Source organism: Notothenia rossii (assembly GCF_949606895.1).
Source record: "Notothenia rossii genome assembly, chromosome: 4".
NCBI lineage: Eukaryota > Metazoa > Chordata > Actinopteri > Perciformes > Nototheniidae > Notothenia > Notothenia rossii.
This window is the reverse complement of record NC_136902.1, coordinates 6,006,435-6,028,952: the sequence shown is the minus strand read 5'-3', so window position 1 is coordinate 6,028,952 and position 22,518 is coordinate 6,006,435. Positions and strand designations below refer to the sequence as shown.

At 39.8% G+C, this 22,518-nt stretch overlaps 1 protein-coding gene across 1 annotated transcript in view; it reads right to left on the bottom strand.

The window, feature by feature from the left end:
- The window catches only part of prickle3 (prickle homolog 3), a 37,416-nt gene extending 15,282 nt beyond the window's left edge, over window positions 1–22,134 (bottom strand). Inside the window, exons 1-3 of the mRNA XM_079674912.1 lie at window positions 21,916–22,134; window positions 14,377–14,459; window positions 445–628 (exon numbers count right to left, since the gene is read on the bottom strand). Coding sequence (XP_079531038.1) covers window positions 445–628; window positions 14,377–14,459; window positions 21,916–21,957 — 309 coding nt within the window. The 5' untranslated portion in view covers window positions 21,958–22,134. The remainder of the gene's footprint in view (window positions 1–444; window positions 629–14,376; window positions 14,460–21,915) is intronic.
- Between the last annotated feature and the right edge of the window lie 384 nt (window positions 22,135–22,518).

Genomic DNA, 22,518 nt, shown 5'->3' with positions numbered 1-22,518 from the left:
AATGTAACAAGGAAACAACATACAAAATACAATTTTAATTATACTAATAAAATATATAACAACAAATATAATATACAAAAAAATATATATGCATATTATATATCCCAAAAAGTATATGTATAATTTTTTTTTTATCTTAAAACTTTATGTATATTATATATTCCCAATAACTCACAACAAAAAAGTCCAAACATCAGTTGTATTGTTATCGATCTTCTTATATATTGTTATCAATGCTACACTCTGTCAGGGCTTGTTCACATAAGGATCATCAATAACAGAACGCAGAGATCCATTTATCCACTTACTGAGCAATTTATTCAATTACAGTCGTAAATCAGAAACCTTAGTTCCCATGGTAATAAAGTGTGTTTGTGTAGGAACACGTCCAATGGAAACCAGTGTGTTGTTGCTCCCTGTCTCGATGTGTGTGTGTGCTGTTACCTGTTCGGGCTTGAGCCCCGGCGGCACCCAGGCGTATTCCTCCGAGGCGCAGCCGGAGTCGTCGTCGGAGATGGAGTGTCTCTGGAAGTCGGACACCAGCTTCGTCATCATCTTCTCCAGCTGACCCGGCACGCCGCGCACCGCGTGCTCCTCCCTCCCACACTTACAGTGCACACAGATCTTCCTGCAGAGACACAGAGAGGAGGACATCTGACATTCATCCCTGAGGAGCTTTTTTAATGTGTTTTAGTGATTTACAGCACAAGCCAAACATAACCAAGTGTCACATTTTTCAGGAAGCTGGGATCTCCTGGTGCTTCAGGTGTTAAGGAGCAAGCGGTAAAATAACAACACATACAATGGAAATATATACTGTATAGGAAAGCCTGACAGACGAGCCCTTTATTGACACCACACACTAACACTAAATACATTTAAACTGGATGGTATTCAACACCATTATTCCAAAGAAAGTGGATACTGTTAGAATGTGTTTTCATACAATTGAACAATGTTCAAGTAAGTTTAGTGACTATTGCACATGGCAGAAGCTGGTTTCAACTTTTCAACCAACTTTCCATTTGTTTTCACTTCTCCCATCCCTTCAAGAGGACACATAAGACACATGTCCAGGTGTATATCAGTAAGTAGTGTCTCTACTTTAAAGAGTCCTCTCCTGCTGATGTTCAGGTGTATATCAGTAAGTAGTGTCTCTACTTTAAAGAGTCCTCTCCTGCTGATGTTCATGTGTATATCAGTATGTAGTGTCTCTACTTTAAAAAGTCCTCTCCTGCTGATGTTCAGGTGTATATCAGTATGTAGTGTCTCTACTTTAAAAAGTCCTCTCCTGCTGATGTTCAGGTGTATATCAGTATGTAGTGTCTCTACTTTAAAGAGTCCTCTCCTGCTGATGTTCAGGTGTATATCAGTATGTAGTGTCTCTACTTTAAAAAGTCCTCTCCTGCTGATGTTCAGGTGTATATCAGTATGTAGTGTCTCTACTTTAAAAAGTCCTCTCCTGCTGATGTTCAGGTGTATATCAGTATGCAGTGTCTCTACTTTAAAGAGTCCTCTCCTGCTGATGTTCAGGTGTATATCAGTATGTAGTGTCTCTACTTTAAAGAGTCCTCTCCTGCTGATGTTCAGGTGTATATCAGTATGCAGTGTCTCTACTTTAAAGAGTCCTCTCCTGCTGATGTTCAGGTGTATATCAGTATTTAGTGTCTCTACTTTAAAGAGTCCTCTCCTGCTGATGTTCAGGTGTATATCAGTATGCAGTGTCTCTACTTTAAAGAGTCCTCTCCTGCTGATGTTCAGGTGTATATTAGTATGTAGTGTCTCTACTTTAAAGAGTCCTCTCCTGCTGATGTTCAGGTGTATATCAGTATGTAGTGTCTCTACTTTAAAGAGTCCTCTCCTGCTGATGTTCAGGTGTATATCAGTATGTAGTGTTTCTACTTTAAAGAGTCCTCTCCTGCTGATGTCCAGGTGTATATCAGTATGTAGTGTCTCTACTTTAAAGAGTCCTCTCCTGCTGATGTTCAGGTGTATATCAGTATGTAGTGTTTCTACTTTAAAGAGTCCTCTCCTGCTGATGTTCAGGTGTATGTGTGCGAGAGAAACTCCCTGAATCAAATAAGTTAAACAACCCTATAATTATTATACTCCTGGCATCAGCAGGAGCACAACATTGATAAGGCACTCCCTCAGTTTATTAACGTTATGATTTATGGACACACTTTGCGTTGGAGACATGTCACAATCTAGCCCACACACATTCTTCAGGCTGACTCAGCGAGAGTCACTGAAGCCAGAAATTAATAACACAACTGTTAATAATACATAATTACTAATACAAGAGTTACTGAAACAACAGTTAGCACAGCAGTAAACAAATACACAATCTACACATCAGATAAGATTCGGGATTCCTTGAGGAGAGGACAGCCTTTGTGTGTTCTGCTGATACTTTAGCACAACTGCAGTAAACTCAATCTCCGCGCAGATGTTTTTGAGGATCTCACATCCCAAACAAGCTACTACCAGACCGGCAGGAAATGAGGTCGCTGACATAAGCCTGGCTGTCAGTCCCGCGGCAGTAAAGCGAGAGGGAGGTGAAGAGTGGAGCAGTAATCTCCCTCCGCCTCCCATTACACCCACCCGAAAGTGGGTGTGCCTCAGTGTGGGACCGCTGCAGTCAGAATAAAGCGCCCCGGGGTGACACTGAAGTGTGTGTGAGACATGCAAGTGTGTGTGTGGATGCTACATTGTGTCCATATGCAGCTTGTGTTGCATGTGTGCATCTCTGCTGTTGTGATTGCATAACGGCCTGCCAGCTGGCACTTGTGGCTCAAGTTCACAAGGCACAAAGCTGCTTTATTTGCAGCACCCAACCCCCACACGACCAAAAGACTCAAACACACACACAAATGGTTGTAAACTGCACAAGTGCTCCTCTTCTGATCAATAAACTGTCTTTGCATGGTTGGGAACGGCAGGTCATGTCGCCATGTCTGTGTGAACGTGTGAGCTCCACTGTCTTTACTCAAGTTATTGAGAGGGAGTGGACAAAACAAGAGGAGATAAATACTTCCTGTGTGATTTCAGCAGCTTCTCTAAGGTCCTGAACAGTTGCCTGTATAGCTGAGTCAGGAACGTTGCCGGTTCAAGTCCTCAAACAGACCAATGCCCAAATCTCTCCTTAGTACACTGCATGTCAAACAATGCGATCACTTGTGCTGTGTGTGCATTTCTACCGGTTAGTGTTGTCTCGAATGGCACCCTGACTTTATGGGACGATCACCGCTGCTAACTATCTAGCTAGCAACGTTATGGTTTCAGAGTTTACTGAAGTGAACACAATCAAATTAAGTATGGTTTCATTTCGACACCAGTATCGCGGTATGTTTATCAAGCAGCATTATGTAGCCATGATGCCGGTTCTTGAGTGCGAGAAATGTCCAATTGACACTCAACTGTTTGCGGTGTATGAAGGCACCATCAGGTACTCAAGATGCATTTTAACCATTGGGAAAAACACTTCAAGCACAGAAAATAACACATGCAAGTCCAGAAGTACACAACTCGAGACGAAGACAACGTACTGAGTGTGGACCGCTTCAGAGTAGCTGCACACTGCTTCGAGTAATATTGTCAAATGCTAAGTCTAACTTTCATTATTTGTTACGCTGTAAAACAGTGTGACAAAAACAAGTATTGGTTTTCTTTAGACTTATGATATGCCTCTGTCCAGAAGTTGGCACAATATATAGCTTTAGCTGCCACCAAGTAGATAATAAATAATAGTAAACACAGCTTAGGCTTAGCCATGTTGCCACACATCTGACCCCAGCCTCGTGCACTGTATGTGTGTGTCAGTTGTGTGTGTTGGGAAACGGGGAGGGGGGATATGCCGATGTTAGTGGGTAGGAGGAGGCAGCATGGCATGATGGGACAGATGGCAGATGCACTCGCTCTCACCCCCCCACCAGCAGCACCAGCAGCCTCCACATGATGAGATATAATCACCAGCAGCGGGTGCAAAGCTTCACATGGACAATCTACAGAAGCTGGTCCCTCTGGATGCATTTATAAACTTGACATTTTGAATTGACTAAAAGGCAGGTATATCTGCTCTGATTGACAGAAATTCTTAGTCGACTAACTCATATAAATATGTTAATTAGTTTCTCCACAATAACACTGCAAAAGCTTAGAGTAAAGAGTAATCATTTCAAGTAAATCTGAACAACTGAGACCAAAACCACCAGTTAGTTGACTGAAGGACCAAATAAGGAGCAGCCCTAACCCTAACCGAAGTAATCATAGTATGACAAAGGGGATGCTTTACCAAAACAAGATTTCAATTCACACGATGTTTTTTTTGCTTAGCAAGCAGTAATTGTTATTTGGGTGAACTTAAAAGCATTTCTGAAGGGCACTTTAATGCTGCAAATGACTGAGCCTGTCCTGCTCAATCATTTGAGTCCCAAAGCTCTGATGTAACGCAGCGAGGCTTCGTCCCCTCGGGCAAAACACATCACTTATGCTGACAGGTCAGAAACAGTTAAAGGGAGTTCAAGTAAGGGACATTTATTGTTGACAGTGTTGTTGTCTCTTAGAGTTCAACAAACCAACAAACTGAAGCTGAGATGAAATAAGTTGAGTAACAGAAATCTGCAACTCCACATCTTTAAATAGGAGTATTGATTCTGCTTTTTGGCCATAAAAATAAGGTCACGTGTTAAAATAAGAACGAAACATTGAGCTAGGAAAATAATAATGATCAGATTAATTGAATGAGAATAATTGTTAGTTGTCCAATTCAGATCAATGGTTTCACTAATATGAATTGTGAGGAAAGACCCTGTAATTACCCAAATGCAAATCAACCATGGGGGCTACATAAAAGCGCACAGACACCAACACTTGCGCTGATGAAAATACTTTAATTAAAACTGCTACAGCTGCTGTTGTCGTTAGTTACGCATTGTTTGTTTACGTGTACTGCCTATAGATAATCCAACAATTAAATAACTGTAGATAACACATGGGGGCGTAAAGGACTGAACAGCTGCTCCTTTTTTAATCCAGATATATTCTACATTTGATGGTATTTATTCATAATTATCTTATACCTTTTTGTGATTTCTGAAATATTGACTTTTATTTGAGTCCCTGCTGCCGTCATGCTGATGGAGCATTAGATGGAAAATAAACAGAAATGTACTTTATGGAGCAGAAATAACCACATTTGCTTTAATTAGCTGGAGGTTAGAGGGGATTTTAAATCATTTGAATTTATTGAACACAGAGATTAACGCTTGTTCGCTGTGAAACCATAACTGACCTTTTGTCCTGTAATATATGAGCCAGCACATTCAATTGTCCCCACCTTATTTTAAAATACAATGACATCTCCAATAGAGCTGTACAAAATTGAGGTATTTCCAAGCCTCATTTTCAATTTGCTGATAAAATAATAGTGTGAATTGTATTGTTTTTGTGAATTCAAAGGCAGTATTAGTAGAACATTTGACTTTAAAATGTAAAAATCATTTGATCAAATTAGTGCCTTTTGTGTTCCTTTTAATTTTAATTATAATAAAAGAAAGTATTAATTAAACAAGCAATATATTGTATTATTTTTGCTATGTAAAGGCTAAGTAGTACCCTTTAACTGCTTTATGTATCACAAGTAACATTGGCTTATTTTGTATCGTATGTTCCTCATATCCTGCAGCACGAACCTCCATGACGAGAGTATAACGCCTGCTGGTTAAGGTACCTTTCAGGCAGCTAACTGTGTGTACTGTAACTGCTCATGACATCATGTTCAGCACCTATAATCCACCCAGCTGTGTGTACAAAACAACACAAAGTCAGGAACAATCTCTCAAACACACACAAAACACAGCCTACTCATTTCCCGACTGTTTGGAGTCTCTTTAATCCTCTCACGTAGTCAAATATATGTTTTTTTACCTGCTGTGATCGTGAAAAATATTCCCGGTTGTCCTGTTGACGCCGTCCCGTGTGTTCTGAGAAGGCTCGCATCCCATAAGTCTGTCCGTGTGTCAGTGAGAGCAGGGTTTGCCTCTTTTTAACGTCCCTGACACCCCCGGCTCCCCCCTCCTCCGTAAATCAAACAAAAGCCAATGAACACACACACACACACACACACACACACACACACACACACACACACACACACACACACACACACACACACACACACACACACACACACACACACACACACACACACACACACACACACACACACACACACACACACACACACACACACACACACACACTCACGCTGCCTCTGAAGATGTGAAGTGGTGATAATGAACTCGCTGTCTTCTCCGCACACACTGATTGACAACAGACGGACGATGGTTGCTCTGATGCAGTTATTAATCACAGAAATGAGAGTGGAGCAGATTTTGAGGAGCCTGTGAGCAACGCTGTGTTGTGCAGTATTTGTCATGTTATGAGAGATCAAGATGCGTGGCTACAAAGTGAAATATCGAGCAGGCGGTGTTACTTTCAGACTGAGCGAAGTCACGACACATTACATTTGTACGGATAAACTACTAGCCCGGGTGTCATGTAACTTGGTTGTATCATGAGCCAAGGGAGAGGCCACTTAATGTCGGAGCAGATCCGAATCACAGGAAGGATACCTGAATTATTTTTGAGTAATAGAACGCCTTGGTGAACGAACGGTCTAACTTCTTTCTTGAATCAACATTTCTAGGGTCTGTTTCGTGTTGCTTTATGCCATCCCATTTTAATCCGTAACATCTTTGACATAGTTTCAGATATTTCTATCAAAAATGGCAAACATTATCTGGTTTCAGCTTCTACTTTTTGATGATGTTTCATTCATTATCTTTATATTTTTGACTATAAGTCGAACAAAACTCAATCATTTAAATATGTCAGTCGACAGCAATTACTATTTTGATAATAAATTAATCGTTAAAATAATTCTTTTGAAGCTTAAGATCTCAGAAAATGCTGTTTTCAGCCTCTCAAACGTGGAATCCTGCTTTTCATTGCTGTTATATCCTATTTAAGTGTATATCTTAGTATTGATTGACAAAACAAGACATTTAGAGGCATCTCATTGGACCTTGGAGAAACTGGGATAGCATTTCATGACAAATTGAAATAAACTGCAGTTAAATGTTAAAGGTCTCATGTCATGCTTTTCCGGTTATTACCCGTCCCCTTGTGTGCTATGAAGGTTTTTCTGCATGTAAACGGTCTGCAGAGTCACAAACCCTCAAAGTACACCCTGTAGAGAGTAAAACTCTAACACAGAGAAGACCTGTCTATGCTGCCCCAGAACGCCTCGTTGGACATTTCTATTTTTCCATTTCTTTCTTCCTGGTCTAAGTGACGTAACAACGACCAAATGGACCAATCGGTGGAGCTCCTCCCACACCAGGATCCCTTGGTGTCACTATCAAACGCAGTGGGGGGACCTTTAGCGTTGATTTCCAACTATCAGGGAGTCCCATTGACTTGCATAGAACTCCCTGAATGTTGGTAATAGACGAGTTGGGATCGCGGAGAAACACTCCCTCAGCCTTTTCTTTTCTCAGGCTGTGAGTGTGTGGCGAACAGCCTGGCTCTGAGTGTGTGTATGTGTGTGCTCAGGCTGAGTTCCTCGATGTCTCGCCGCCCCGCAGACCCCACGCAGCATTCTCATCTGTTTGTCATTACTGGTGTCATTTTTTGGTTGCAAACCCCATTGTAACACATAATCACTGATGTTCAGCTGTAAAACGGTGGTGGACTCATCAGAACAGAGTGGGCGAGCTGACCAATCAGAGCACAGTATCTATTTCAGTAGACCTCAACAATGGAATTATGATCAGTAGAAATGGCCATGACATGGGACCTTTAATGAAATAGTTGTTTGTTGCAGCCCTAAAGTTGTGATGTATATGTTTTACCGGCACAATGATTTAACTACAAAGCAACCGGCATATTCAATAGATAATAAAAAATAACCGTTTGATAAGCCGCAGCCCTGTCATAATGCAGTTTTTTCGACAACTAACTTTAAGCAGCTAATGTAGACCAGTGTTTTCGGGTATACAGATGCATTGCATGTCAGTATAAAGCTATTAAAAGCAGATAATCCTCTGCTTTAATGTGTGCTGCTGTGTGATAACCTCTCTGCAGGACGATTAGTGAATCTGTCCTCAGATCAGATTTTAAGAAACAGATGGGCCTCCTCCTTTAACTCTCTACACTAATTAGTGACTGAGTAATCGCCGCTTGGCCACCCAGACTAACAGCCACGGCTACTTTGAACACTTGTGAAGCGTGGCGGGGACCTGTGGGTCAAAAGTAACTCAATTCTGTCTCTGCTGGGCAGCGGAAGCACCATCTGCCCCCCCCCCCCCCCCCCACTCTCTGCTTTGTGTGAGGAAGCTCTGGAGGAAGATGGATCACTTCCCTCTCAGCGAGCATCAGCTTTAAGCCCAAAGTAGTCTCTCTTTAAGGAAAGGTGCGACTCTAAATTGGTTATTAAGGAAGATGCAATAAGCACGGGACTCTGGGGTCTTTTAGACTGACCCCCATAAATCTCAATCATTTAATCACCTTCATGTTCCTCGCTCTTCATGTTCCTCGCTCTGCAGGATCAGCAAGTTGACTTCTCATTGCGTTTACGTTTTAGTTTAAAATACTGCTACTGTGCACACTTGTATAATTTATCTAGCATCCTATGTTTTATAGTAGGTGTATAGAGCGCCACAGTGACGCGTCCTAAAATCAGGAAGTAAACTCCTTCCGGTTCCTTCGTCAAAAAGCAATGCAATTTCTCCATAGGATTTTGGAAAATAGATGGAAATAAGGTCTGTGGTTGAGACACATTTAAGAGACATGTCTACCCTACTTTTATCATTTTCGAATCATAAAACTAGTCGCCAGAAGCAAAATGCTAACGTTATGCTATAAAGGAACTACAGCCGAGTCCAGCAGCACGACTTCAACGTCACGCCAACTTAAGATCCATATTCAAACACACAGATTCTAAATGGTTCAAGTTGAAGCGTTTGTTTGAACAGTCTGCAGGAGGCAGGGACTTGCTTTCAAGCAGAACAGAAACTAACTTAGAGGAGTGTTTACGTGTTCGGTGTAATGACGTACAACGTCCTCCACAACTTCTGTAGTCCTATTAAGCCACTTGGTAACAACCATCGTTTCTCAGACACGTACACTCTTCAGAAATCACCAGTGGGGTCACTGCTGATGGATTTAATGTCGTAGAACAAAACGTGATCCGTCTCTTCGATGTGTCTCAACCACAGACCTTACTTCCAGCTATTCTCCTAAATCCTATGGAGAGATCCCATTGGCTCTGAGACGAGGGAACAGGAAGTGGTGAAATGGTAACTTACTTCCTGGTTTTAGGACTCGTCACTGTGGCTCTCTATTCTAACAGATTCTAAATATTTTATATAGTTTATTTCAAAGATGTTGTAGTTCCTGAGTTTCTTTTGATCATTGGCTGTTTATTTTTTGTATTTTTTAATAGGTAATTATTTCACACATAACAGAACACTTACTCTTATACTTTTAAAAAAGACCTTAAAAGAACAATTATCTGCTGTTTTTCAACTGATGATCGTTGTTTTTATTCTATGTTCGAATACGGATGCAGACGATGGCATTCCATGTGTATTGGACATCACGTTTAATAAATGATCAAATATCTTTTTTTAAATAAAGAGCTTTTTGAACATTAAATCATGGAGACATGTCACAGTAGAGGAACACAATATTAATATACACACACCTGGCAATGAGCATCATATGTCCTCTCTAATCCTTACAAAAATTACATTTCTCTTTGTCCTCTCTCAAAAAAGTAATTTTAAAGATTTCTACCTTGTGGAAAACACTTATTTATGAACCCCCATTACCCACGGCCTTTTGACACAGATACTGTAAACAGGATTTGAAGAGGAGCACATTTCATTCTGCCTTCTAAGCTTTTGTGCTGACCTGAATAGAGCGAGCAGGAAAAACTAAGAGATACAGTTACAGTCTTTCGGTTTCATGAGGACGCATTCCTGCGCCTTTTGTTTTATTCTCTCCATCTCTGAGTTGGCCCATCTGGGATTGTGAATCCTTAACTACCAGTATAAATCTCTTTTAATTCATCTAGCTGTGTGTCAAACCGATTGTTCTTTAAAGCCGGAGAGTCTGAAACCAATAAACACAACATTCTTGGAAAGATGTATTATGTGGATCATGCCGATTGCTTGCAAACGATAAATGTGTTGCTTCTTCTTCACTCATGTAGTGCTGCCAGAGTTCCCGTTAGAATATTTTTTTCGCCGGTCAAGATGTCCGTTAAAGTGTAAATCTTCCGGACAAAAGGAGAAAAGTGCCGGTCAAAGGTCTTCTTTGTTATGTATTGAGCTTTAAAACAAATTAATATGATCAGATATTAAACAAACAAACTATAGTAGATTAACTACATTATTCAAAAGTTTACAGTAACTTATAATAACACGGGAATAATAAACGGAGCGCTCTCCTGACAGCCCATCAGTATCATGTAGCTTGCGGATAAGCAATGAGTGACCCGACAGTCAAAATAAACATATCTATAACTAGTTACGGTAGTTTGAGAGGTCATTAAAATAGCTACGTGTGATATTCTAACCTGAAGTGCATGCAGAGCTGCGTGTAGACTCGTCAGCAGCAGCTGATCTCTCTCTCCCGTCAGATTAGACTTCACTCGCGTTTATGTCCATATCGATCAGATCCAGCTAGTTCTAGCTAATGATATGACTACCTTCTTATCAAGACACCTAAACAATAAGCGTCGCTATGCAACCGGGTGAGGCTGCAAAGTATAGCGCAGCATTATGCATTTGTTGACATGCCCACCGGAACCTCGAGGCATTACCAACAGATCAACGCACAATCAACCCATACAGGACATCTCTTTCTCCACATTACGTGTTAGACATTAGAATTGACTATTCTTGTCTGTACTATTCTTGTCAGTCACATACTCTTCTTGTCTGTCACATACTCTTCTTGTCTGTCACATACTCTTCTTGTCTTTACTCTTCTTGTCTGTACTCTTCTTGTCCATCACATACTCTTCTTGTCTTTACTCTTCTTGTCTGTCACATAAGTGATGCAACTGATGCGGTATTGTGCTAAGGGGAAATTATTTTTGACCGGACATTTTGACCTGAGATTTAGATTTGCCGGTCTTCAGCATATTTTATCGGTCAAAGTCCGGTAATTACCGGCTAACGGGAAGTGCTGCAACTTATTATTTAGAATGATGATTGGTTTTAAAATTGTCAGAAAATAGTGGAAAATGTCCAAGTTAAAGGTGGTATGATATAAAAAGTATTGTTTTGTCAGTCAAAGAAACAAAGACATCCACTTTAATCTGATATAAAACAGGGAAACATCAGGAAATCTTCATATTTGAGAGGCGGAATTTCGACATTTTTTACATCAATTATCGAAACAGTTGTTGATAATTTTTCTGTCGATTGAATAACTGATTAGCTGATTAATTGTTGTGGCTCTACACTAATGCAAATTATACGTTATTTGAACACTTACTGAATGGCTTATTTGAAAAGGGAGAGCAGCAGTGACAGTGGGGGAGACAGGGGGAGGTCAAAAGAGTTTGAGAGGGGTACGATCACAGCAGTAAGGTCTAATCTTATTAGTGTGATTGACAGGATTAAAGAAACCAAGAGACCCCAGCAGCTGGATATTCACTCACCGACTGAAGGAGGAGAGGAAAGGAAGGGGGCTCAAAGGAAAGCACAAGAAAACCTGCTGAACAAGAGACTTTGTAACATAACAACTCCTGAACAAATAGGGTAAGACGTCTGTAGGTTGACATTTTGATTAGCTTGTGTCTAAGTTTTAAAAGAAGGAATGGCAAGAATTGAAATGTATTTTTTGCTGCAGAGTCTTCTCCAGTTATACAGAAACTCTGAAAAACACAATGTGGACTTCCTACCAAACTCTACACTGAGAGAAGTACAACTGTTACTAGGGATGTCCTGATCACCTTTTTTTGCTCCCGATCCGATTCCGATCATTTGATTTTGACAATTTGCCGATACCGATTTTTCCCGATCCGATCTTTATGCAATGCATTAAGAGAAAAAGAAGCATTCAAGTTGTCCCTTAAGGTTATTTTTTTTTAATTTAAATTGGATATTCTATCCTACATGGATATAGCTTCTTTTTTTCACAGCAGCATTGGATCAGTTCAGTTGTGCAGCATTGGATCAAAACAAAAATAAAGCTTTCAGTACTCGTTAGCTTACTGCTACAATTAGACACTGCGCCCACTCTGTTGCCAGATTTGAGAGAAATAAGCAACCAGGTCTATGAAAACAAGCCCCAAAGAAGCAACACATACATGATGTTCTGTCATTTGAAACCAAAACTAAGGCCTCAGGATGACTTTAAGACTTGAACATGGTCATTTTTGTTTTGTAACATTGAATACAACATTTAAAAAAGAAAAATGTAAAAAAAAAAAAAAAATCCCGATCCCCGATTTTTTTTCTCCCGATTCCGATCTTTTGAAAATCACGTGATCGGCTCCGATCCCCGATCACGTGATCGGATCGGGACATCTCTGACTTTTACCATGCTTAAGATAACATAACCTGGTTGCATTATATTCAAGAGACTAAATATAACCTCCTGTAAGAGAATTTATATTTCGGAAGGAAGTAGAGGCTTTTATAGTCAAATAAAGAAGTGTCTTGTTGTGGTGCATGAAGCGTGCAGTGAAGAGTGAATGACTGATACCTTGAAAAGTGTCTTCTTGTCAAGGAATAGAAAGTTTTAGGAAACAACGGAAACATCTCAAGCTACTTTGATAACAGATTCCTTGTTAAGTAATGAAGTAATTGTTCATGCAAAAATGTGAAAGAAAGCTGTTTTTTTGTCCCTCAAATATGCAAAACACATCAATGAAAGCGACCCTCTACCACACAAAACAACACCTGTAAATAACCCTATTTATGTTCTTTGAAATTGAAAAGGATATTGCATTGTGTTTGTTACTTTCGTTGCAGTTGTATGTCTTAAGTGTAATTTGGAATGCTTTTATATTGAAGGTGAGTTTACGCTGTTGACAGGAAGTTGTCGTTGCTATGGAAACAAGAAAAGTTTCACAGCGGGCGGAACTCTCGCCAGTGTTTCCTACCATTGTCTTGGAGGGGCGCCCCTCCCTGAAATTCAAGGTGTTTAAAAAAAAATATTATAATTTTTTTTGTTTTAATATATATATATATATAGCACCAAATTGCAACTAATCTATATCAACTGTCACTTTTCACATTGAACATGTGCTCTTTTATTAAATAAACTAAACGCTTTCATTGTAAGTTGTGAGTTTAGTGTTTTTGACCCTAAGAAACGCTGATGCATTCATCAATAACAATAATCCACAGCTCCTCTCTCTGCTCCAGAGGATTTAAAACATATATATCCCAATGCTGGGTGAATTCAACAATACTAGGAGCTGGAGCACGATGAATTATTATTATAATCCTGCAGCTTCTGTTTACTCATGAAAATAACGTCAACTTAAACAAAATGCAGCTGCTTCCGCTGCTTTAATCAGGGCTTAAGACCCTCAGGAGTTTATCACTCTGATTCCTTATGGCCACGGGGACAGTGAGGCTCTTTGTGTGTGTGTGTGTGTGTGTGTGTGTGTGTGTGTGTGTGTGTGTGTGTGTGTGTGTGTGTGTGTGTGTGTGTGTGTGTGTGTGTGTGTGTGTGTGTGTGTGTGTGTGTGTGTGTGTGTGTGTGTGTGTGTGTGTGTGTCTGGGTCATGTTTGTTGTCTTTTAATGTATATCTGCCCTCAGCGTGTACACAGATCAGAGATAAGCTGATTCCAGTTGGTAGCAATGTTGATATCCTTCCTAAGACATGTGGAAACACACACACACACACACACACACACACACACACACACACACACACACACACACACACACACACACACACACACACACACACACACACATACACACACACACACACACACACACACACACACAGCAGGGCTTCTGACCTTTCACATTCTGACGTCTCCACAAAGCAGAAAACAGTCAAATTCTATCCTTGCAGATAGCTGCACGATATATTAAACTGTCAGCCGATGAAATCAAATGTCTGCGCTTGCTTCACTTAAGTGGACTCATGTTATCAGAATTTAAATCATATCTGATGTGTAAAGCGTATATTAAAACTCAAGCATCTTGTGTTTATCAGAAGTTGCGCAAGACCCACAAAGCAACAGGAGCGAGTGCTACCAGAGGTGAACACAAAGCTTGAGACAAACATTTCCTGCTAAGCTAACGGCGGCGTGGGCAGAGTTTGAGACGTACCTCCAGCCGTGGACCTGGAATCCGGGGCACTGATCCCCGCACTGCATGCAGGGCTGCCCTCGGTCCGGGTCCTCTTCCTCCTGCTGCAAACAAAACACAAACTCTCTTCAGATCAGATCAGCATCATTTCCCGTGTGGCTTTTGGCACAAGACAGAGAAAGGTTAAAGCAACAGAGGCAGCAGCAGCAGCACATACAGTGTGTGTCAGACATGGCCGCAGAAACATCATAGTGAGGGTTAGAGAGTGAGCTGTGTTAACACTGGAGCCTCAGGCACAATGCACTAAAGAGTCAATCCCATCAGCCTTTAGTTCGGCAGCGTGTTTCACGGAGTATGAGCCTTTACATTTCCAATGAATAACTTGCTGACGTCACTTTATGAAAATCCAACATCGTCATAACTCTTGTGTGTGTGTGTGTGTGTGTGTGTGTGTGTGTGTGTGTGTGTGTGTGTGTGTGTGTGTGTGTGTGTGTGTGTGTGTGTGTGTGTGTGTGTGTGTGTGTGTGTGTGTGTGTGTGTGTGTGTGTGTGTGTGTGTGTGTGTGTGTGTGTGTGTGTGTGTTTGTGCTTTTCTATTAGACATATTAACCAAGAACTGCACAGGCATTTGTAACATCTGTATAGGGTGGTGCAGGGATGGTTTAATTATCTAGGCAGACCTGGGAGTTAGCATCTTCTTGGTCCCTCAACAAAAACCCATGGGATTTTTCCATTCGATTTTCTATTATTGCAGAAAATAATCTAACTTTAGGCTATAAAGGAACTACACTACGGTCACATGACTTTGAATCGACGCTGCTAAGGCGTTCGATGTTTGGCGTGAGCCTCATTAAGACTGATAACTGTTTTTTCATATTATCTTGGAGAGATATCTTTGCATGAAAAAAAAAGTCATAAAATGGTGTTTTCAATTCACTATCACACCTCTGTGCACACTTACAGTAGTTTTTCCTGTTGATACATAACCTGATTTCATACAGCTGATTGAACACTAATCTCTTCTAGATTATTCCAGTAGAGTGTTGTACTGTACAATCACTAGTCAATTCAATAATCATTGGCCTTTATGTCACTCCTGTATTACCGTTTCCAAAAGTGCTGCTTTGATGCACTCCGTGTTATCTAACCCGTCAGACTGTTTATGTGGGACTGCTTGTGTTTGAGTGGGACTTTCCTGGATGAATACATTATAATAGAATTACAATGAAATAAGGAATAAGGACTTCATCTTACAGTCCTGCTAACTGTTTATACAGACGGGAACAGTAGGTCACATCCAGAATGTCGCCCTATAGCTAAACCTGTTTGTTTCAGAAAAACAATCGCACAAATGCCTTCTGCCAAAAGTGCTGAGCCAACAACAACTACCATAACTACCTCATATTTCACTTGTGATTCAATTCCTGCAGCCTATCATGTGTGTGCATGTGAGTGCATGTGAGTGCATGTGTGTGCTTGAGTGTGCTTGTGTGTGCAGAGTACAGACTGCACACACAAGCCTCTTTTTAGAGATGAGAGGAAGGAAGCAGACACAGGATGAGAGCTGCACCCTTTCCCTCTCCATGGAGTCAATCTGTCTCCACGTTCTGTTTCTCCAACACCTCTCCCGTCTCTTGTGCCAAAAGCGTACTTTTGAGAGGGAAAATGTGTCTGTATTATATAAGCTCTTGAACAGCTAGGTTCCCCTATTCCAAAGGGGTTCAAGTCAAGTCAACTGTATGTATATAACCCAATATGCAGTGCAGCATACACCAACTTCTGCAATACAACAACCTCTGTTTGCACGAGGAAAAACGTCCAAGTGTTGACTTCAAATAGGGGAAAAGGGAGACGCTTTGTGATAGCTTGATAAAAAATGTTTTCCCACTCATCATTTTGTGAAGATGCATGTGCCCTATATGGGCTTCTGTCTGCAAACACAAAGGGGAAAACCCTCATACGGTATATTCAGCTTTTTTGCAGAAGTTTTCAAAATAAGCTGCATGGACAAAACTGAACTACTCCAATCTATATTTGCAATTCCCAAATGCTTGATTATATGCATAGACGCAGCGACGCTAGCAGAGTTTAACGAGCAGTAATAAAGTGCAGATATGTGATACCGCCCGCTACCTGTGCATACCTGCTGTCTTTTGATCTCTCTTTTTCCAACCACACACACACCGTCATGAGGACAAGCAGCCTTCACCGCTAACCTCCGAAGCATCAGTATTCACGTCGAGCCTGTTTTCTTCCCATGCAAAGCCCTTAATGATCATACTCAATGAAGCATTACTGCGATAAGGCTGAGTTTGCTTAGCTTATCTCACTGATATGTGAAGGTTGTAAGTGCTTTACTAATGCACTGACGAGCCAGAGAGACATGGACTGGAAGCTATTAGCAGTAGGGCTGCACGACTTGCAAAAAAAAGACTAATTCCAAGTATTTTTGACTGATATTGCAAACAATATTACCTTACATTTGAGTGGGATCCCTACCATAACAATGTTTTATTAAGTTGGTAGTTTACTGTTTGTCGAGCAGGATATCTCTACAGCTCGACAATACTTCATTCAGAATGGTATATTGTCACATACTACCCCTAACATATGATATATTACGTATTGTCCTTCCTGCCATTTGAATGTTGCATATAGTCTATATTGCAATTTCAAAAATGTTTGATTAATTGTGCAGCCCCAGCTTGCTTTTTGTACTTTTGAGCAATTACATTTGCTCTTTTAGTTAGAAAAAGATTCCATTGAAGTACATGGTTCCTAGGTTGAGATATTAAACTGTTAAACCAGAACTTGTCTTTCCAGAATAGACCAACATGATGACAGTAAACTATAATTGACATGCTGGTATTAAGTGCCTCACAGCGTGCATAAGGGGCCTGCCTTATTAATCACTACTTTGACTCACTATGACAGTTTGTAAACAGAGTCAGTATGGAAGAGCTTTCTGATTTATGTCGACTGAGGAACACACTACAAAGTGTCCGTACGTTAACTCTACGTATGGCTGCACTCCTAAATGTCACTGAGAATGAAAAGCCTGTAGCTGCAGGATAAAAACACCTTTGGAAACTGTAGCCGAGCTGAAGCGATGACTCAGGAAACGACAGGGTGTTACTGACTTTCCATTCAGTGAAATGACACTTTATATGCTCGTGTTTTCATTCTCATGTCCCACACTTTTTCTGCACTCTATCATATTGTGTGTTGTGTGTGTGTGTGAGGCCTTTGTCGGCGGGTTGGACTGTGTATTTAAGGGTCAGTGCACATTGAAAAGCAGACTGTAGAATAATAACCTCGACTGGAAGATTTGAGGGAGTGGGATCAGCACTAAAATATCATTTCAAAACAGATCCACAAAAATGATGATTCCTTCCTTTTTGGAGAACACATTAAGTCAAACCAAGTTAGCGGACACCTCAATGACGACAGAAAGGACAATCTTTCAGCCTTGAACATTAGTCGGTTTGACATTTCCTTGAATGTTTCCTTATCATGGTGACAGTGTGCTATAAGTCAAGGCTACACACAGACTGCATGTGTGTTTCCGTCCACAAAACGATAACGCGTCAACTGTGTGTGTGTGTGTGTGTGTGTGTGTGTGTGTGTGTGTGTGTGTGTGTGTGTGTGTGTGTGTGTGTGTGTGTGTGTGTGTGTGTGTGTGTGTGTGTGTGTGTGTCCAACAATGAGGTTCGCCTGTTGTGCTGCGAGTGGAGGATGTGCTGGGAGGGGTGTGTAGGAAGTTTCTTCTAAACTGAGCGTGGGGAAAGTAAATAAAACGGTCCCCTCAGTTCACGTCAGCTCACATGCTCACACTTCAGACTTTCCATATCAGCTGCCGTGTGTTTTCACTGTGAGGTTAAATCACGCCGCGCTGCTTGAGTTTGTTTTCTGCTACCGAGTAACCGTGTAACCAGGTAATGGACACACTGAGAGTCTGCCAGCTTTCTTATCGGACATCAGAAGGTAGTTTAGGTCGATGAGGGACTTTATTCGCCTATAGATCATGTACAGGCTTTTCATAATTTAACATAATTGAATATAAGACAAAAAGATCATTGAGAAAAATACATTTATTAGGATCTAATTATTTAAACTCTACAAAAATAATAATAATGATCTCAAATTTAAACAAGTTATACGTAACACACTCCCTGAGATAAAAAGGGTATTTTAGAATAGATATTTCTCTTTGTTTTATTTCCATTTAATTCAGATGAATACACAAAATATATAACGTAGCCCAGGTGCTCCTCCTAGACATTTAATCTTTGCAAAAAAGTGAGAAGTCCCAGATTCTATCTTGGCAACAATATCATAATATGGATTAATGGACTTTAAACTGATGTATTTACTGCTTCCTGAATCTTTTAAAACTTTTAAACTGTTGGAAGTGTTTGGGAAGTTAATATTGATTAAGCGCATGCTAAATGCTAAATGCTAAGTGAGTGGTAGCATTCAGGTGGGAGGGAAACACTTTTCTATGAAGCTGACAGGAGACAGTGATTGTGGGTGTCTCTTCTCCTCTCTTCAATGTAGTGGTACAGAAGGGGGTAAACATTAACAGAGGAGGTCAGAGGTCAGGGGCCTTAGATGCACCCCCCCTCCTCATGCCCTCATAGTTTGTGCATCATGCTTCCTGTTGCCTCACATAAAACAAAGTTCAAGATGCTGTTGTGGAGATAGTTGTTATGACTGCTTTATCTGAATTGTTTAATGTTTCTTTTCAAATGTAATATATATATAAGATAACAAGATAATGTGACATGACAAAATGACACTTAATTTGTATGTTATTATTTGAGTCCTACAATAATAATATTACATTTAAACTAAGCAAATGTACTTAAAAAAAGTCCCAGATAATATCTAATCCTAACATAGACACTAAATGGATCTGTCTCCTGCTCTGATCATCTGAATATAATATTGAATTTGTTAACAAAATAACTTCATGTATCTTCAACAAGCGTCTAGGTTACACCGTAACACGATTCCAAACTCACTTTTTGGAGAGCTGATGTAATTGAGTGTTAGAGCATTAAATATTCATGGTTTTCATTAATACCTGAGTGCAGTTATTTTACGTGTCAGGTGTTTAAAATACACCCTTTCACACGGGATATGTTACATATATATTGCTAGAACTATATTGAAACGTAGGGGTAAGTACATTGACAAGTATTTGAGTATCATTTTAAAATACATGAATTTACTTAAGTATTTTCATTTTCTTATACTTACTTATACTCCAGTTCTGATGCAAGTATTGCACTTTATGAGAGCTTTAGTAACTTTTCATAGTATTAATACAATATATAACACACAAACAATTGATGTATTATCCTATCATAAGTGAAGATGATGTCATATAAATAAAGAAATTAAATTAGCTCTACATGTCATTAGCTGCAACATTAATATCATGTACACGTTATTACACTAATAATTACAATTGTATTAATACAAAAAAAGAAAGAAAATTACTCAATTCTGCAAAACGAGTAACATTACTTTTGGTACTTTTTGGTACTTGGTAAGTTTATTTTAATTGTGAAATGCTTGTACTTGACTTTTTCCTTAGAAATATTTGAATACAGGATTTTTACTTGCAATAAACAGATTATTTTGTGTGGTATTTGGACAACAACCAATCACATCAATCTCCCGCCCCGGACCCACAAGCACGCGGTTTGATTGGCTAGAGCTTGTACTGGCATATGATTTGATTGGCTGGCGCTTCCGTCAACGCTTGAAAAGTTGAACTTTTCTCAACTTTTGAAGCGAGCAACGGAGGCAAAGCGATGCGACAGAACCACAATGCAGTTCGGCAAAGCGTGGCGTCACCCCATTCAAAGTGAAGGGAAGCGTCTCCGTTGAAGCACGCGACGCTGCCGTGTGAACGTACCGTAACGCAGAGTCCACACGGCGGCATGCGTTGAAGCTTGCCGGCGGGCGTGTCTGAAACTCGACCAACAACCAATCACACTAATCTCCCGCCCCGGACACACAAGCACGCGGTTTGATTGGCTAGAGCTTGTACTGGCATATGATTTGATTGGCTGACGCTTCCGTCCACGATTAGAAAGTTGAACTTTTCTCAACTTTTGAAGCGAGCAAAGCGAAGCGACGGAACCACAATGCAGTTCTGTAAAGCGTGACGTCACCCCATTCAAATAATTGGAAGAAGCGTTCAAGCTTCAACGCATGCTGCCGTGTGGACGTACCGTAACACATGCAACTAAATTCAGAATAGTGTCTTATACACAATCTGGTATGCTATTAGATTAGTAGTGGATGAAGTGTATAAATGATACAAGTGATAGCCTGGAGTGATAGTCTGCGAGTAGGATTCACAGTCACTGTCTGGACATAATCCAAGTGTGCTGCAGAGCCAGATGTTTGGTGACCTCACATCTGTTCGTCTGCTCCCAAAACAAGCCTTATTTGATCAGTAACCTGACGGTGGAGGCTGTGTTTTGGGCAAAATTCCGACTGCATGATCTCACAGAGCATCAATTGTTGTTGTAATGAAAGCCTGACAAAGGTATAATGAACAGGTGACTTTGTGAAGTCTCTGTCTTCAAAGCATCTTCTCTGAGTGGTGTTGAATTGATTTTATTTCTCCATGATTCGATATTTTTGCATACAGCTGTTGATGCAACTAAAGATTTGTTCATTGTGTATTTTTCTTGATTTATCGATTAGCATAACATCTCAGACAATGGGGAAAGAATGTGTTTCCCATGTTCTCAAATGTTTTGTTACATTATAACTATTATCATTATCTTATTATTATTTGTTTATTACTATGCTAGGTTATGTTCAGGATATTTTTTTATTCAAAAGCATATGAACATGATATCTTTTGTATACAAAAAAAGTTGACATCAGGGGTGTCACATATATATATATATATATATATATGTAATAGTAAACAAATACATTAAATAAATACATTAAAATTAGTTTCTTATTTCAGATTACATATTTGTTAAATATATAATTAGTTTGGATTTTTAATTCATAATATATTTAATAAAATAATGTTTTAATTATTGGTCTAAAATGTTCAAAATTGGGTTAATTTCTTCTTATGAATATTACATTTCCTTAAAAGTTAAATTACCTAAAAAATAAATCCATCTGCATTCAGGTTATCGCACAGGTAGAAAACTATGACGTATGACTCCTCCTGACTGTACCTGGCGCCTTAAGAAATGACTTAAGAAACAAAGAATGTGCTTTCTGTCTCACAATACAATTAAAATAACACAATATAATGTAAAAGCAGAAAGACAATTGGGTCATTTTTACAGTCAAATAAAACAATGTCCGACACAAAAGCCAGGTGAACGTGAAAGTTCGGCTCAAGAGGTTTTTACAGTTGGTCATTACAAGTTCATTTCAAGTCGAAATATGAAAGCAAAGCAGATAAAAAAGCTTAAAAATAACCCTAAAGTGTGTTTCCTAATAGAGAAAATATCGAATGACAGGTAAATGTAGGTGTTTGGTGAGTTTTATAAGATGTAAAAACACTCACCGAGCGGTTAGACCGTCGCTTTTTAGATCCGCGGAGGAACATCACGTCAGTTGGTGCTTAAAACACCGAAAAAAGAAGATTCCTGGTGAGTAAAAAATATATAAAAACACGGTGGAGTTATGTTTAAAGTGCCTTCAGTCTGTGTTGCACTACATGATGTTTCCCTGAGGACTGACTTATCCTCTTTCCGCCTTAGAGAACTACTTTAACAACCGACAAGCTCCTGCAACTGAAAACAAACTGACTTCCGGTTGTGCTTTCAAAATAAAACACTTCCCAAACATGTTGAGGCCTTATATATACAGCCTATGGTTGAGGCTGACAAAATAAATAGTTGAGATATGAATAGGAAATAATATTTACCGTTTATATCATTTATTCATTTATGTATGGTTTTATAATAGTAAAGTGTATTTGAACCATGCTGCGTGGTGATTTTGCAGTTCAATTAAAATAATAATAATAAGCTATATTTGTAAAGCATCTTTCAAAATAAAACACTTCCCAACCATGTCATGACTTTGGTTGTGTTTTGCACAATGATATATCTGGAACCCCTTATCCAATTTTGATGGTTGACATCTCATTTGAACAGTCAAAGCA